At 40.2% G+C, this 17,375-nt stretch overlaps 2 protein-coding genes across 4 annotated transcripts; one reads left to right on the forward strand and one right to left on the reverse strand.

Moving 5' to 3' along the window:
- Positions 1-3,474: 3,474 nt before the first annotated feature.
- Positions 3,475-9,464, reverse strand: LOC124052753 (RNA-binding protein with serine-rich domain 1-like). 3 transcript variants are annotated; one of them, XM_046377371.1, is made up of 7 exons: positions 9,433-9,464; positions 8,008-8,151; positions 7,576-7,755; positions 7,146-7,248; positions 5,552-5,705; positions 5,275-5,416; positions 3,475-5,118 (listed from the first exon to the last, which is right to left on the reverse strand). In XM_046377371.1, exons 1-7 carry the CDS (start codon positions 9,447-9,449, stop codon positions 5,019-5,021), a joined length of 840 nt encoding a protein of 279 aa, XP_046233327.1. In that variant the 5' UTR covers positions 9,450-9,464; the 3' UTR covers positions 3,475-5,018. The 3 variants fall into 3 exon arrangements, with proteins under 3 accessions (XP_046233327.1, XP_046233328.1, XP_046233326.1); XM_046377372.1 differs by lacking the exon at positions 9,433-9,464 and adding an exon at positions 8,748-8,878; XM_046377370.1 differs by lacking the exon at positions 9,433-9,464 and adding an exon at positions 8,555-8,592.
- On the forward strand, positions 8,964-13,167 carry LOC124052752 (solute carrier family 2, facilitated glucose transporter member 11-like). The gene is given in 2 exon segments (XM_046377369.1): positions 8,964-10,736; positions 10,738-13,167. Coding segments are annotated over 2 exon segments (1,629 nt in total). The 5' UTR covers positions 8,964-9,219; the 3' UTR covers positions 10,850-13,167.
- Positions 13,168-17,375: the final 4,208 nt, after the last annotated feature.

Here is a 17,375-nt window from a genome sequence, read left to right on the forward strand (position 1 = left end):
CAGGGACCTCAAAAGGCAGTTCAATTCAGTTCAATTTTTGAAATACCTAACATACCTTGACAGAAATTTAGGAACAACAATTTGTGATTTTAGGGGAAGTTAGAAGAACAACAGATATTTTACATAAAGCAATGGGGTACAACATGTTAAATAGTGAGCATTAGAGGTTATTAGCAGCAATGGTGTCAATCATCTCATCTAATGTTTAGCAAGAAAAAAAAAAAAAACCAAACTTCCAGATTATTTGTGGTCATGACTTATAAATTACAGCAAAGTGCTGTTCTAAATGACATGATAAAAACAGAAGCTGCTTGTGCAAAACATTTCTTCTTTAACATTATCTCTGGTTCATCTGCTCACAATCAGATTTGCAAGAGCTGCTATCTGACCACAACACACAGACAGAAAATATGAGTGTAAGTGTTTTTTTTGTTTGTTTTGTTTTTTACTTACATGTACGCGTGTATTTTACAATCCCTAGATCTGCCTTCCAACTGTTCAAAGCATCTGATGACAGGTTCCTCACATTTAGCCTTTGAGACCCTCATACAGCAGCTTGGAGAGACTGGTCGCTTATTTCGGGGTGCAAGGGTTGTGCTCTGAAGCTGCCCTAAAATACAAAACACACAGTCAGTAAGAGAAGTGGATATAGCATCTCCCATCAGCTTTGTTCCCTCAGTTCAGCAGCCACACTCACCTTGCACAGGGAAAAGAAGTAACATGTTGAAACACATGAAAGTCAGTCCACAGGTGATGGAGAAATGCATCCTCGTCCCCTTGTTTCTGAGATATTCGTGACTGAGTCTCAACACTGACTGATCTGACACCTGATACAGTTACAGAGGAGATTTGAGAGATATGAGGACACACACTCACACCTCTTGTTGTTCATTTCACAGATAACCATCAGAGGGCGTCACATCCGGTGCTGGTCTTCTTCTAAAACAAGCAGCATCAGAAGTGACACCTTATGAGTGTTTGCTCAACATTCCCCCATTAAAAAAGTTTAAGCCAACACACTGACTGAAGTAGAATACTAGTGTTATGTATTTAAATCACTGATGGACAAAGTGTGCTGTGACAGGTCAAATAGTACATTTTATTGTCAAGACATTAGTTGAGGTGCAGAGGGGCAAAGCAGCATGGGTAAACACACGAGAGTCAGCCCATAGCGAACCAGGAGAGGCATCCTGTCTCCCAGCATGACGGTGCGTCTCTGTGCAGCACACGTCTGGTTATAGTCAATAATAGAGATCCTTATTGTGGTCTTTCACTTGACTTGAGAGGAAAGTTCCCTTGTTCAAATGAGGTCAGCATGTTAAATGAGGCCAGCATGTTTGGATACACCCCCCACCCACACCCCCATTCTAGAGAAACAGGAACACAGTCGTCTTTTTTAATAGTCACACAGTATTTTGTAAGTATGTTTTCTTGCTGTGAGGACAAAAAAACAAAACAAATGCAGGGCATCAAAGCCATAAGATAAGAGAGAAAACCCGGTTTTGATTTCACTTACATGTGAACAGACTGACCCATTTCCAGAAGCATAAATGCCCTTTTTTTAAAAGACAGTTTAACACTTCAATAGTAATAAAGGACATTTTTATCATCTGAATTACTTTGTCATTAATATTTAGGAACAGGTTTAGGATCACATGCTCTCAGTGCAGTTATTGAAGCTGTAACTTCTCAACATTGTTCAAAATGATCTTTATTAGTTTCACAGATGAGGATTTCTGCTAAAGCGTTGCCAATATTGATTAATATATTTGAAAATGGAGCACATTGAACATTTCATTTCAGACGTTGCTGCGGGTGGAAAGAAGCATCATCTTCACCTTGGCTGTCGAAGGCTCTTCACAGGACTTTGCAAAATATTCCACTCTGTTGATAAAAAACATTTAATTACAGCTCAGGTAGTTTTTATATTCTAGGAATTTAAATGTCTTCCATTGAAGCTGCATTTGTCAGACACTTGAATTCATAAATCCATAAGAAATAAAATATCAAATATGTTCTCTTTAACTGCACTTCATTCAGATTACAAAACATGATTTTCCATGGAAGCAATTCTTTCAACTCCAAGTGCATTGGACTTACGTTCTGCAACATCTGGAGTCTTCGTGGCAGCCAGCTGGCACTTGGATCCACGCAATACTTTTGACTCTCAGTGACAAAACTAAAGGGTTAAAAGACACATGAGACCAGAAAGTTATTTTTTGTTGTTGTTGTTGTTTTTTTGTTGTTGTTTAAATCCAACCAATATGCGTTAAGTCAGAAAAATAGCTATAGTGGCATTAAGAGAATTGTGAGGTATTTCTTTTAGGAAATGTACTTATTTGCTTTCATGCCAAGAATTAGATCCCACTCTAATGATTATACATCACACATAGAGACAGAGCTGGGAGGGGGACAGGGACCTCAAAAGGCAGTTCAATTCAGTTCAATTTTTGAAATACCTAACATACCTTGACAGAAATTTAGGAACAACAATTTGTGATTTTAGGGGAAGTTAGAAGAACAACAGATATTTTACATAAAGCAATGGGGTACAACATGTTAAATAGTGAGCATTAGAGGTTATTAGCAGCAATGATGTCAATCATTTCATCTAATGTTTAGCAAGAAAAAAAAAACAAACTTCCAGATTATTTGTGGTCATGACTTATAAATTACAGCAAAGTGTTGTTTTAAATGACATGATAAAAACAGAAGCTGCTTGTGCAAAACATTTCTTCCTTAACATTATCTCTGGTTCATCTGCTCACAATTAGATTTGCAAGAGCTGCTATCTGACCACAACACACAGACAGAAAATAAGATTGTAAGTGTTTTTTTTGTTTGTTTTGTTTTTTACTTACATGTACGCGTGTATTTTACAATTTCTATAGCTGTGTTCAAACTGTTCAAAGCATCCGATGACAGGTTCCTTACAGGGAGCCTTTGAGACACTCATACAGCAGGGTGGAGAGACTGGTTGCTCATTTCCGGGTGCAAGGGTTGTGCTCTGAAGCTGCCCTAAAATACAAAACACACAGTCAGTAAGAGAAGTGGATATAGCATCTCCCATCAGCTTTGTTCCCTCAGTACAGCAGACACACTCACCTTGCACAGGGAAAAGAAGTAACATGTTGAAACACATGAAAGACAGTCCACAGGTGATGGAGAAATGCATCCTCGTCCCCTTGTTTCTGAGATATTCGTGACTGAGTCTCAACACTGACTGCTCTGACAACTGATACAGTTACAGAGGAGATTTGAGAGATATGAGGACACACACTCACACCTCTTGTTGTTCATTTCACAGATAACCATCAGAGGGCGTCACATCCGGTGCTGGTCTTCTTCTAAAATAAGCAGCATCAGAAGTGACACCTTATGAGTGTCTGCTCAACATTCCCCCATTAAAAAAGTTTTCTACTGACTGAAGTAGAATACCAGTGTTATGTATTTAAATCACTGATGGACAAAGTGTGCTGTGACAGGTCAAATAGTACATTTTATTGTCAAGACATTAGTTGAACCACACACATCGAGATTTTTGGGGAAAAATAAAGTTTAAACAAAACAAAAAAACATGCACTTAGTTACACGTTAACAAAACTCTTGCTCTCAGAACTAAGAGCACAAATGTGATGTTGATGTATCAGTAATTCACACAATAACCCGCTGATCTTTATGCGTTCACAACGTATTTTTCAGACTTGACTGATTTCTGAGTTACTGTGACTCACTTGTGCAGCTGCCTTTGTCACTGTGACTGACGGCTGCGACGCACCGCCTACCTCCACTTGTGTGTGACCGCAGATCATTTTCACTGCCTATTGGGTGCATCGTGTGTGTGGGGGGATGGGACGCAGAATGCCCAGATGAGCAACGCTGTTCACATGTTCAGGACACTGACTAACATACTGTACAGTAAAGTTATTTTAAGAGTGTTTTAAAGCCATTAGTAAAGTTACGGCTTCAGCGATGAGAACACAGACACTAGAATCAATCGTGTGATCCACCAGATGATTGATTCCATGCTAACGTGGCGTCAATTTATGATGTGACTAACATATACAAGTGCATTCCCATCCACCCGTTTTTAGGCACACTTTCAAAAACACACACACACAAAAGAAAAACAAAAATACTGCTAACTTGTTAACGTCAGAATGTCACAGACTAGTTTTGATCAAAGCATAATGTGACAAAGCACAGTGAAGACAGACTCAGCGACTTAAACGTGACCTAACATGTTTTGTTTCCTCTAAAATGGAAGAAAACAGGTCTTTGTTTACTTCCATCAGCTCCCTTCAGCTCTCTTCTCCTGGAACCAAAGGCTAATGTTCTCACATAACAGCAGCACATAGAAACGTGCATCATTTCCATTTTCTTTCCCGATTTTCTGGACATTTCTTGAAAATTTTTAATTTGAATTTGGACAGAAACTCGCCTATTGGTTTATTACAGCAATATGTGTTTTAAATGAATTAACTCATGTTGCAGCCAAATGGCCTGACTGACATGAAACACAAACTGAATCATAATGCTGAGAACAGTCTGACACATAAGATGTATCTTATTCAGCAAGTGGAAGCTGTTAATTAAAAAACAAAACAAAGCGGAACATTCTAGTAATTTTGGTAATGTATTGGTAAATACATTTCAAGGACATTCAAAAGACATTTCATAACTGCCTTGTGCAGTACAGTCAGAAAGCTCATACTTGGTTGCTGCACAGTGACTCAAACTTACACAGAATCTAGGATTGTTCACCATTCAACATAGACCTGCTTTAAACTCATTTTCTCAGCTTAAAGATTATGCTCGTGTCTTATTGAATAATGTGCTGTGATGTCAGCGTGAAGCACTTGCTACAATGATGTACTCAGGTATGCAGTCATGATTTTGGTGTCCATGTTCTCATCTCATTTCACTGATTGGCAACAGTCAACTACAAAATATGTGTGCTTCTATCACATGTGTTTGATCAAAAATAAGGAGGAGGAGGAGGAGGGGGTTTGTCATCATCAGCGGGAGGAGTTGGAACTGGAACGCGACCGGTGACGGCGACGGCCGGGTGATCGAGACCTGCGACGTATTGGAGAGCGTCGCCGTGGTGACCGAGACCTAGGAGAGAAATATAGATTTTGAAAAAAAAAAAAAAAAGGCAAACGAACAGGGAAGGAGGAGAACAGAAAACAATTTAGAAAGATGTGGGATCATCTGCATTATTTGTTTCTCAACTCAAGTTGTGCTGCACCACTTCCAGTACATCCTGCTCACCTTCTCCTCATTCGAGGCGGTGTGCGTCGCCACATCGGCGGTGGAGGGGGCATCCTGCGGGGAGGAGACAGCCTGCGGGGGGGAGGACGCACTGTGGGAGCCAGCACAGCTGTGACTGTGATCTCCTGACCATCGATCTGACCTGAAAGGAAAAAAAAACATCCAGGAAATCAAGAACATTGAATGTTCAGCCTCTCGTCTCATCTACACTGTCTCGAATTGCAGTTCGCACAATCTGTTCAGTCTTCAATGTTCATGTTCTTCCACATCCTCTTACCTCCGTCCATGTGTTTCAGGGCCTTCTCCGCCTCCTCGGCCGTCTCAAACTCCACGTAGGCGTAGCCTTTGGACAGGTGAGGGTGGACGCGATTCATGGGCATGTCAATCATCTTGATCTTGCCATAGGTAGAGAAGATCTCCTGGATGTGTTCCTTCAAAGGCACAGCAGAGAATAATTTGAAATCAGCAAGTACTTGTGGATTCGGTCTGTTTTTACTTTGAGTACAATACATTTCAGCTCCTTGTATGAAGGGACCATATGCAACATATGAGAAATGCTTCAGCAGGTTTCAAATGTAAAGCCTGGCTTCCAATATGCCCTGTCTGTAAAGTGTTACTAAATTTCCATCTGGAATATGAAAACTTTCTGATGCACTAGTAATATCTTTAATACGACCAGATGAAGCAATACCATCATAATAGAGATGAATTCATCTTTATTCATTGTGTTTTTGAAACAAACAAAGTAGAGGAGCCTGAAACACCACGCAAGAGATTCACTCTTACTTCCTCCTCTTGCAGTGTTCTGCAAATTGCATCCTCTCACTCACTTCCAAGCTCTAATTCAAATACTCAGCGCATAGAATTGAGTAATATGACTAGTAAAATTAAGGAACAATATGCTGAACATTCAGATGCTGTCGACAAAGAAGAGAGATCTGCACTATAAGCAATCTTACAGACAAAAATCCAAACAGTTCTATGATGAGTGTTGTGACGTCTTCCTATGAAATCAGCCACCATACGCCTTAAAGTTCCAACAGGCAGGTAACCACATTTGTTCATCTTGATGCTCTTCCTATAATTGCTCATTAAGAACAAACTAGGGGTGCATCATATGATATATCATACCAGTATTTTATACTTTTATATTTTATAAAGAAGCTCATGACCTGTGGGTTATGCATACCTGAGGGTAAGAAAGGCTGAGATGTAGTGAGCAAAGTACACGGAACTTTAAAGGTCACTTACTGTATCTGCTGGTTAGCTGCTGTGTTTGTTAAGTCAGTGAAAGCTGTTTGGCTTGATATTATGGGCTCCATTTAGAGGTTATACTTTGGCTTTGGATACAGAATTTCCCATTATCAAGCTGATATTTCTCTGTCTGATAAATACTGCACATCAATATAACACACAAACAAAATGCACTAAAATTTATAAATAAAACAGGCTTTTACCACCAAAATTAGATCAAAAAAAGAACAAAAATATTGTCTTATTTCTTTTGTATTTTACTAATTTCTTTGTTGAATTTACCAAATGATTCTATTAATTGGCCAAGGAAGTGCAAGCCATTCCCTCAGATACTGGGCATTACTTTATTAAAAAAAGAATACAAAAACCCCCCCAAAAAAACAAAAGGAAAACTGCCTCTAGAACTGAGTGTCTGAGTGTCCATTGCTTTTCATTGTATTCAATACACCTAACGTGTTGTGATCTTCCTGGACATATGAGTCCAACATAATAAACAAATGCATGCATCTTCTATGGCCTATATGGATTGGACAAATACTTACATTCAGCGTAAACAACTACTGTACAGCAGCAGCTTCTCTATGAGCAGCCTTGGGAAGTCACCATTAAGCATTCACCTTGATAACATTTCTGGTCAGCCGGCCCAGGTAGATCTTGGTGGGTTTGGGTGTGGGGCTCCGACGCCGCCGGTCTCTGTCATCCTTCTTTGCTGATTTTGACCTGGAATGACATTTACATTTCAGTTTGTATTTTGCTCATTATGAGTTAACCAAAGGCTGCAATGTGACACATTCAAAGATTTCTCCCTTATGCATAACAAAAATGTATGATTTGGTATTTGCTTGAAGGGATAGTTAGGTTTTTTGAAGTGGGGTCATATCATTCATTCACTCATCCATGGAGTACTGACATGGAGGCTAAACAGTGTACTGCTGCATGTACTTTTGCAGCTTTACTTTGCCATCAGGCAACCTTTTTTAATGGGGAACCGAAGCCATTACATCACCCCCCTATGAACTAGCCCTTAAAACAAGTCCAATTTCATACTTTGAGCGGGAGCGTCGTCTGTTGTTGTGGCGCTGGCGGCTGGGGCTTGGCGAAGAGGATGAGGAGGAGGAGGAAGAGGAGCGGGAGCTGGATGAGCCTGAGTGGCTGGAGGCAGAGGAGCTTGAGCCACTCGAAGAACCTGAGCTGGAGCCCGAGCTGCTGCTGGAACTGGAGCTGGACCTAAGCAAGAGCAAATTTGAGGTTTGGTGGCTGAAGCAGTTTGCGATATGAACATGAACCGTGTATCTTCCGCTGTCCAAAGTAAATGAAAGGGATAAATGCTCCTATGACAATGTGTAAAAGTGAGAACATACATTTGCCTTCTTATCAAATGAAAAATGTTGCAATATGAAAAAAGCAACAGGGAACAAACAAACTGGAAAGTGGCAGCATCTAGTGTTATAGTGTTATTTTATGAGAGCAGCCTCTGACCTGCTGCTCCCACTGGAAGCACTGCGCCGTGTGCGGTTCTTCTCTCGGCCCCGGCTTTTGTCAGCTCCTTCTTTGGCTCCTGATTTCTCCTTACCTCGCTGTTTACTCTTGTCGTCTTCTTTCCGCTTTGTTGGAGAAGGCGCCCTGTTGGAGAAGAAGAAGAAGAAGAAAAATAGTAAGATTAAGGCATTAGAAAATAAAAACTTAGAAGCTATGAAATCTGACACTGTCCACTTTTGCAAACGCAGATAGGTAGGTATCGATTGAATATACTGGTGCAGAACAGTAACATCTGAACTGAACTTCCTAAGTGACTGCTGACTAGCAGATAAACTTCCAAGTTGTTATTAAGACTTACATCTTTATGGCTGCCCACTTAACTGTGCTTACTCATACAAAAATATAAACACATTTTAAGACAAGTGGCATTGATGGAATTTAAATACTGATGAATAAATCCAGTGTTCACTGAAACTTAACATAACCAAACTAAAACAATTTTTTAATGTCGATCCCCTAGGATAACGATATTTAGCCGGTAGCTCACCAAACACTCGGCCAAGTTAGCATTAGCCAGTGAGCCAATTTGAGCTTATTATGCTCTGTCAGAATTTAGTTGGGCGTATTTAAATCAAAAATGGTGTACTTATTACGACTCGGACGTTTTAGCGTTATTATAGGGCATACATGGATGTTTTCCAGAAGAAGAAGCGCTAACTGAAATTGTAACATTTACTTACATCTTTGCGCCTACCCGCGACAGTAATAGTCGCAGAAAGATGACGCGATATTTCAGTTGGAGGTCATCAACAAACGCACACGAAGGTGAAATTTTAATCCCTCGAACTGGACTGTCAGGGCAAACCCTTATTATTTTTTTTGCCTAGTTACACAGACCTTATTATCTCTGCCCAGAAATTAATAACAGTCGAACGTAAAAACACTGCTACAATACTAGTGTTGAGACTTTTCCATTGGTTCAGGACAACCACGTAATGCCGTTTGCTTTGTTGCTGTGGTTATTGGATCACTGAAGCAATGTCCATGTAAGCGATTGACAGGCAGTTACCTGACAGATTATACTGAGGAAAAACAAATATCAAATTTAAACCGGTTTCCTTTTCCTTCACACCACACCAGAGCATAACAAAAAAGTTAGCCATAAAGAGGAACGTAGCAATATATAACTTATTATAACCAATTTCGTGTTGGATGGCGCAAAGTGAAGGGCACAAGGCTTTGCCTTCCTCTGGGACAGTCGCGCTCGAGATGAGTTCCACAGCTGAAACCCGCAAATCCTCAGGAAGAACCCTTGCTTTAACCGTGTGTTCTGCTGCAATTGGAGGCACCTTCCAGTATGGCTACAACATCTCAATTATCAACTCTCCTACCAGTTACATCCAAAGTTTCATCAATGATACCTACATGGAGCGCTGGGGCATTGGCTTGGAGACCCATCAGGTGACCCTAGTGTGGACTTTTATTGTTTCAGCCTTCTCGTTGGGTGGTTTGTTCGGAGCCCTGCTAGGGGGGCCTCTGGCAGTCCGCTTTGGAAGGAAGAACTCACTGCTTCTGAATAATTCCTTCTTGTTTGTTGGTGCTGTGCTTGTGCTGACTTGCAGGGTGGCAAAATCCTTTGAGATGCTTATCGTTGCTCGTTTTCTGGTAGGCATGAACTCAGGAATCAGTATGAACGTTCAGCCTATGTACTTTGGGGAAAGTGCCCCCAAACACCTCCGAGGTGCGGTGGCTTTTTCCTCAGCTGTTTTCACTGCATTTGGGATCTTCTTGGGTCAGGTTGTGGGACTCACCGTACTGCTGGGCACAGAGCCACTTTGGCCCTACTTACTAGCTAGTAATGCTTTGCCAGGGGTGATCCAGCTCCTTACCCTACCCTGGTTCCCTGAAAGCCCCAGATACCTTCTTATTGACCGTGGAGACATTGAAGCATGCAGGCGGGCGCTTGGTAGGCTTCGTGGTGGGGAGGTTCCTGTCTCGGAGATGGAGGAGATACTTCAGGAGCAGCAGCAGCAGAAATCCACGGCCTTAAATTCTGGATCTACAGCTTCTGCCTTAACACCCTGGTCCCTGTTCAAGAATCGTGACCTCAGATCCCAGCTCAGAACAGTCATGGTTGCCAGTAGTGCCATGATGCTCTGCGGCAATGACTCAATCTACTTCTATGCCTCCTATATCTTTCTTGCAGCAGGGATCCCTCCAGAGAAAGTCCAGTATGTCACCATCGGCACAGGGGCGTCTGAGCTAACTGCTGCTATCCTGAGTAATCTGCTGATTGAACGCGTGGGCCGCAGGTCTCTTCTTGTGGGTGGGTACAGTCTCATGTCTTGCTGGTCTGTAGTCTTCACTGTAGCTCTTATCTTGCAGAGCCAAGGGATGGGTGAGATGCCCTACCTCAGCATGGCATGCGTGTTCGCCTACATCCTGAGCTTTGGCTTAGGCCCAGCAGGGGTGACAGGGATTTTACCTGCTGAGATTTTTGACCAAGCGGCTCGGCCAGCAGCTTACATGGTTTCTGGTTCGCTTTTATGGATCAGCCTGTTCTTGGTGGGAATGCTGTTCCCCTTCATCGTCAGATGGCTGGGGAGCTTCTGCTTCCTTCCTTTCTTGGTTGTGTGTTTAGTGTCAGCTGTGTTTTTTGGGCTCACCTTACCGGAGACTAAGGGCAAGACACTGGCTGAGATTACTGCAGAGTTTGATAAAAAGAATGGAAGAGAGGCCAAATCTCCAAGTGGATGAGCATGACCAGCCATGTGTCCCCTGCTCCATTATTACCCTATCGCAAGAACCTGACCGTCACCCTGACCATGAGATTGGATACTAAAATTTGACATCCTCCAATAAAAGCAGAAAAGACACAGATGATTAATGAGTTTTAGTGATAGATTAATCTATAGATGAAATCTAATGCATCTTATTTATTTAATAACAGGTTATCTCTGTGTTATAATTGATCATTCTACCAAATTATGATTTCATGAGCAAACTCAGTGGAGGTTTTGTATTTGTTAACCCGACGCAGTATCAGGACAGTTCCTGAAGCAGTGACAAAATGTAATCCTTAGCAATCAAGTGCATGAGCACTTTTTTTTTGTTTTTTTTGTTTTTTTGTTTTGTGACAGAAAGAGTTAGGATGGAGATTTTGTGTTCATGTGCAGGATTCCTTAAGTTCAAATGTTGTCAAACTAATTTTTATTAACATATAAGGGAAAATGGGATTTTTCCCTGACCATTGCATTTTATACATGCAGTGTTTCACCATTTCACCAAAGAAATGCTAAGCAGGCATGAAAGACAATTGTGGGTCGGGGTCACTGTGTCCTTGTACACAATTATAGATTACAGATTACATTTCGTGACTATTTGACAAACTGCTGTGATACTATACTGGTTACCTGGGAACAGGAAGTATTATAATGCACTGCTCAAGCAGAAATGTTCTTAAATTAGAACTCAAGCAAGACCGAGTCAATTTGTGTTAAAAGAACACAGGATCCTCTTTTATAGACTTTGTTTGTTATCTGCAGTCTGGTCACACAAAGAGAATGACATTGACAATTAACTGATGTGTTCTAAAGGGATAACTTGAAAATCTTTACTCTACAAGGCAGCTCTCTCGTAGCGTAATGACATAACTGTATGTGGAATATAAATTGCCAAATAATAAGTAACATATAAGTAACATATAAGTAACATAGTAACATATAATAATAAGTAATAAGTAACATATGTCCAATCTGTCTCCAGTGGAAATAACATACTGGGGAAAATGCTGTACTTCATGACCTTTCATTCAATACACTTTGCTTAATCAGTTGAAACACAATGTGATCAAAATTGACAGGAATGGTACTCAGATGCTCACGAAACAATTAACTTATTTTTAACCTCTATTAGGTGATTTTGCTTATTGTTATTCTATTTTTATTTAAGATGACTTAATGCCAAAGTTTTTTGAATGACTGCACTATGAATTTAAAATATGATTTTGTTTCATTGCTGTTATATATGTTATACTGATCCCCTCAGGGAAGAATATATCCTGAAGAAGTTGTTAATAGATAAAGAACTTATAAAGCTGCTGTAGTCTTTCCTGACTCAAGTGTGCTCAGTGTGAGACCTGCACTAAGTGAATGTATTGAACCCTGTTGGGTGGTGGATTATACACCTCAGATGTAGCTGCATTATGCGCTCATTCATAACCGCTCAAACTCTCTGAGGGTCTTGATAATAAAGAGAGGTGTTTGCAATACAGAGGGTAATCATTTGTTCTGCATGTACTATAGGATTATCCCCCTTAATTTGACACTTGTGTACTGGGTAGATAACAATGCCTGTTTATTGTGTAATGTGATCATATTCTCTGTTTTGTTGACATGTCTGTTCAGGCCAGTGATCCATGCCTGTGTGCATTTTCCTGTTCAATGATTCAAGTAGGAGCAGTGCCTCTCTAAACCAGTTTAGAGATTGGACTGTGTGGTTATTAGCTAGGACTCCCATGCACAGCTTTCCTCCTCGTGCTGCTAACAGCATGTCCCCATTTAAACACATATCGATATGTCTTTTGTGTGTGCCCATGACTGTATTATATATTTCTGTATGTATTTATGCGATGTAGCTCTGCAAAACAGCCAGTAGATGCTGCTATTGCCATTGCTCTCCTTTCTGTGTTCAAACATAAAACTGTAATATCAAAATGAATCACAGATGTAACACCCAGGCAAAAATAACACCTTTAAAATTCAACAGCTGTTGGCTTACAACCCTTCTGTTGACCATCTGTCACAGCCTCTGCATGCTCCCCTTTCCGATTATTTCTTGGAATGAATTAAGAGATAACAGATATTCTTTATTATGATAAACCATTTGCTACAGGTAACTGCTGTGGTAGCAGGTGGAAGATACTGTGCACTAACTGAATGGAATATTGTTGATGTGATTGTATGATGTTGTCTTTCCATAGCATGTTCAGTGACAACCTTCAAAGATAGTAACGATACTGTACAAATCCCACTGTGTGACGCTTTATTTTGTATGTGATGAATATTTATTTTGCACATTTGCAATTATTTATTCAATCATATGTATTCAATGAGAAATATGACTATGTGCAGCAATGAAAGGTAAAAGTGCTGCCCCACACTATTGTCTTCTTTGTGATTCAGTTCGTCTGACTAATTTCCTCAAATGCCTTTTTAATTGCATTAGTCATTACTTTGGCTACCTTCATTGCTCTGTTTCTATCCATCTGCTCCTATCCACTCCTGTTAACATAATGCTGTTTATTTATAGGAACAAGTGCTGTTTGAGAACATCTCACTCTGAAGTGGGGGTAAAGTTCAAGTACGATGTTGCATTGGACTCTATTACATCATTTCAACATAACTGAGCAATGTGTTTTAGCTGATTGAACTAGCTGGCATAAAAGTGAACCTTAATTTAAAGCCAGATTGGACAACTTAAATGTAAGATAAGATAAGATAAGATAAGATGAACTTTATTGATCCCGCAGTGGGGAAATTCACTAAGGGGCACACATTGGTTGATGTGTTTTACATCAACCAGATAGGCCTGGTCTGTCAGAGCAGAAGGGGGCAGCAACCACAGCAATGGAGTAGGCCATCGAAACTGGGAGTATGGCGAAGCTTCCAATGGCATGAAGAAGGTATCAAAGGTGTGCAATTACGCTAAACTGCCAGAATGTACAGACGAAAGTTCCACACTGCAGATTTAAGTGTAGGTTTTGTGTGCATTTGTGAGAGAACTGCTGTAAAAAAAAAAAAAAAACAACAAAAAAAAAAAACAACAACAACAAAAAAAAACATTAGAAAAACGCTCACTGTCGTAGATAATACAGCAAACCTTCAGTTTGTCCTCCAAAAATCTACTGGCCTTTCTGTGAAAGCAAACGAAACTTCAAAAAACAGCATTCCTGTTTAAGTGGTAGACAGATTTAGAGATGAAAGTGTCAAAAGAGATTTTTGCTCCACTTCAGACACACAGGAAGTCTAGTCCTAAGAGACAGACTACATAAAAAGAGTAAAAAGAGATGTTCAAACACATTCATCAGCACTAGAATTCTGAACACACTCTGGTGTGTTTTGGAGCCTGGGTAATGACTTAATGGGATTTAATGTTGGTTTATCCTGGCTTGAGGCTATAGTGAAAGCCTGTTTCACATACAGCAAATCATTATCTTAATTTCTATGATAGGCTATGGGGAAACTCTGGACCTCGTGGAGGGGTGGGCCTCACTCTCAGGAATAATTGAATATATTCAGAAATACTAGAGATCCATAAAGATCCACAAAGATCCATTCCATTTTCACAGCTGTCCCAAGCTACAGCCAGGAGACAGTTAGCTCAGCCTAGCATTTGCCGCAGACTAGAAAACAGGGAAAGAACTATCCCAGTTAAAATCTCCCTTCCAGCACATGAAGACTTGGACAGAAATAAAAGCTTGCACACTTGACAGTGGGTCACAAGACAGACCTTCATGTTCCACTGCTCAGTTCACGCCATTTGTTTATTTGCCCCCCTACTCTACTATGTTGTTCTTTTTCATCACCTTTGTATTTTTTGACTCACTTTTCATGTGAGTTAGCGGCTATTTCTCAGTAGGTCCGATCAAGCTACAGCTGTATCAATCTGAGCAAGGGCTGCTCATTAAGTCCCATACTGTAGAACTGCTTGCAATGCAACAAGTGTGTCTGAATGTCAAGTGTGTCTATCAGCTGGTAGCCATCCATTAGGATTTTACCTCCCATCTACTCTGACACTGCCTTAGGTGATTATTCTACAAAAACACTGTGCCTGTTTGAATGTCACTTCCTATCAGTGAAGAGGAAGCGAAGAAAATTGATCCACAACTCAGTATCCAAAGTCCCTCAAAGACTCAACAAAAATTGGATGTAACATTTGAGGTTTAAATCATGACATTTAAGAACAGCACGGGCCCTGGCTCTGTCACTTTTAAATGGATGAATGGTGTTGTCATAGCATTGGAGATGACGCGCTTGACAGATAGCTTGGTTTGAAGTTCATGCATTTACATGAAAGAGGTATGTCAGCTTTTTTTATGTATTCCTGATGCACCTGTTCAGTTCTCTCTGCTCTGAACCTTTCTAGTACCAAGTGGTACTTCAGTGCCTTTGTGCCTGGTAGAAAGTGGGCTTGGAGGTGGTTGGTGAAAGGAAATGACAGTTAGGTAAAAGGACATATTTCAGCCTGCTGCTTTTGTTTGCACCTTCCTCTTCTACTCAAGGGTGCAGGTTTCCTTTGGCAACCAGAAGTGGAGTGCAGAAACACGGGGGTAGTTAAGAGTTACCTTTAATTGTGCCGCCTGTTAGTTTCTGTGAAGACATGAGAAGATGTTGCCAAGCACTTGAGAGAGTATGCAGTGAGGAAATTGAGCTGTAACTGGATTTCATGGGCCCAAAAAAGAAGACATTATGTGCCATTATCTCTTCACCTCCTAAGTGCACATGCATGCCATGGACAGAAATGGTTTCTATAATAAAGGCTGTCTAAGAGCTGTAGTTTGTGTGTCCCTTCATAACATAGTAGGCTGATGATGCTATTATGAAGCAGACAGTGGGTCACAGTGGACTTGCCAGAGAGCCTCAGTATCATCATCACTGTTTTCACAGGCTGGCCGGTACCTCCAGTATGACATGAATACACAGTTACATAGGGATGTTTTTTCTAAATAAAGAAGGCTGATGGTGTCCCCGAAATGAAAGCATTTCACTGCTAACATAAAAATGAAGAACACAAAGACAGAAGTCTAGATTCATGTATGTGTCATGGAGTGATTCATTGCAAATGAAAGAACTGATCCACATATTTTTCATTTACAGCTTAGAGAAGCTTTGTTTCTATCTATGTTGCTGAGAACTCTGGTGCTTAATTTGAAAATCAGGAGGGGAGGAAAAGTCATGGAACTGTTGAACTAAACAGAACTGGTGCCACAAATTAAGCATTATTTATTTACCTTTATTAATCCTTTAGAGCATTCACAGTAATCATTCAAAATCAGCAGGGGGAGACACTCAGAAACAGCTGTTTGTGGTTTGCAGCTCTTTTTAACCCAGTGACTTCACTTCCCTGTTGCTTCCTTTCACCATATTCATTTCACCATTTCACAGCACAAATGGCCACTTGTTTAGGAATTCATGAAGAACCTCAATGAGGAATAAATGAGAGACAAAACATCTGATCAAATGAGTGCTCAACCCAATCTGTGAGATTCTGGATCCACTGAGCCCTGGAGTCCTCTGATTTATGGCATAATTTTTAATCAATGTCTAAGGAATGAAGGCATATTTATTACACGTGTGTTATGTGTATTAATGACATGCATTATGCCCATTTAAGAAGATTTCTGGAATCTTCTTACCTCACCGGTGGCACAATATCAGATTTTCATATTGTCCTCATAAAAGAAATAATACTTATGCATAGTTATCTACAAAGTTCAAATATATACAGTTTATGATTTTATTCCATATTTCTTTGCTACAGACAAGGTGTGGAAGCTCCCCTTTTGTCAAAAGCCTGACATACACATAAAGTTATTAGTGTTTGAACTTTTGTCTTGGGAATCAGGAAGCAGGGGGAGACATAATTTGGCATCATTATTTATTTAGTATTGTGATCTAAACCTGCACTAATCAATGTGATCATTATTAACAATAGATCAAATCATTTCTTAAAGCCTGAAATGGCTGCTTGTAGTCATAAACCCACAGAAAATTATCACCTAACTCAGTTTCCTTCGGCTTTATGGATGATTTTAGCATCTTTCAGTGCCAAACCATTGTTTTGGTTTCAAGGCCTGCAGCCTTACTGTTGTAGTTCAGTATCAAACACTATTCAGTGTCATTTCCAGCTACTGAAAACATCTTTTTCAGTGAAAACAGCTAAAAATAAAAAATAAAGTTTCAATGACAGACTGAAATTTCCACACTTTCTACATTTTGAGGGGCAGAGAAGACGGATGAAGGGTTGTGCACTGAGCATTGACAGGAATGAGCTGTATACACAACAATACAAATGTATCAGAATCAGCTGCTGAGAGTGAAACAGTGGTTTATATTGCAGTCTAATTGCATATTTTCAATGACAAAAATTCATTCATTTTTCTTCTTAATATACAGCTTAGAAAAGTGTTTGCAGTGCAATGGGCTAATGTTAGAATCAGTGCTAGTTCTGGCTCAGTTTCAGCACACTAAACAAAATGTAATCATTTAATCTTTAGCATGAAACATTGGCTATTGTTTAATAACGCTGTGTCCAAAAAGCTAACTACTTGGATTTGGTCATGTCTTTTCAAAGAGCAGCAGGGACAC

This window comes from Scatophagus argus, chromosome 21, assembly GCF_020382885.2.
Source record: "Scatophagus argus isolate fScaArg1 chromosome 21, fScaArg1.pri, whole genome shotgun sequence".
In the NCBI taxonomy this organism is placed as follows: domain Eukaryota; kingdom Metazoa; phylum Chordata; class Actinopteri; family Scatophagidae; genus Scatophagus; species Scatophagus argus.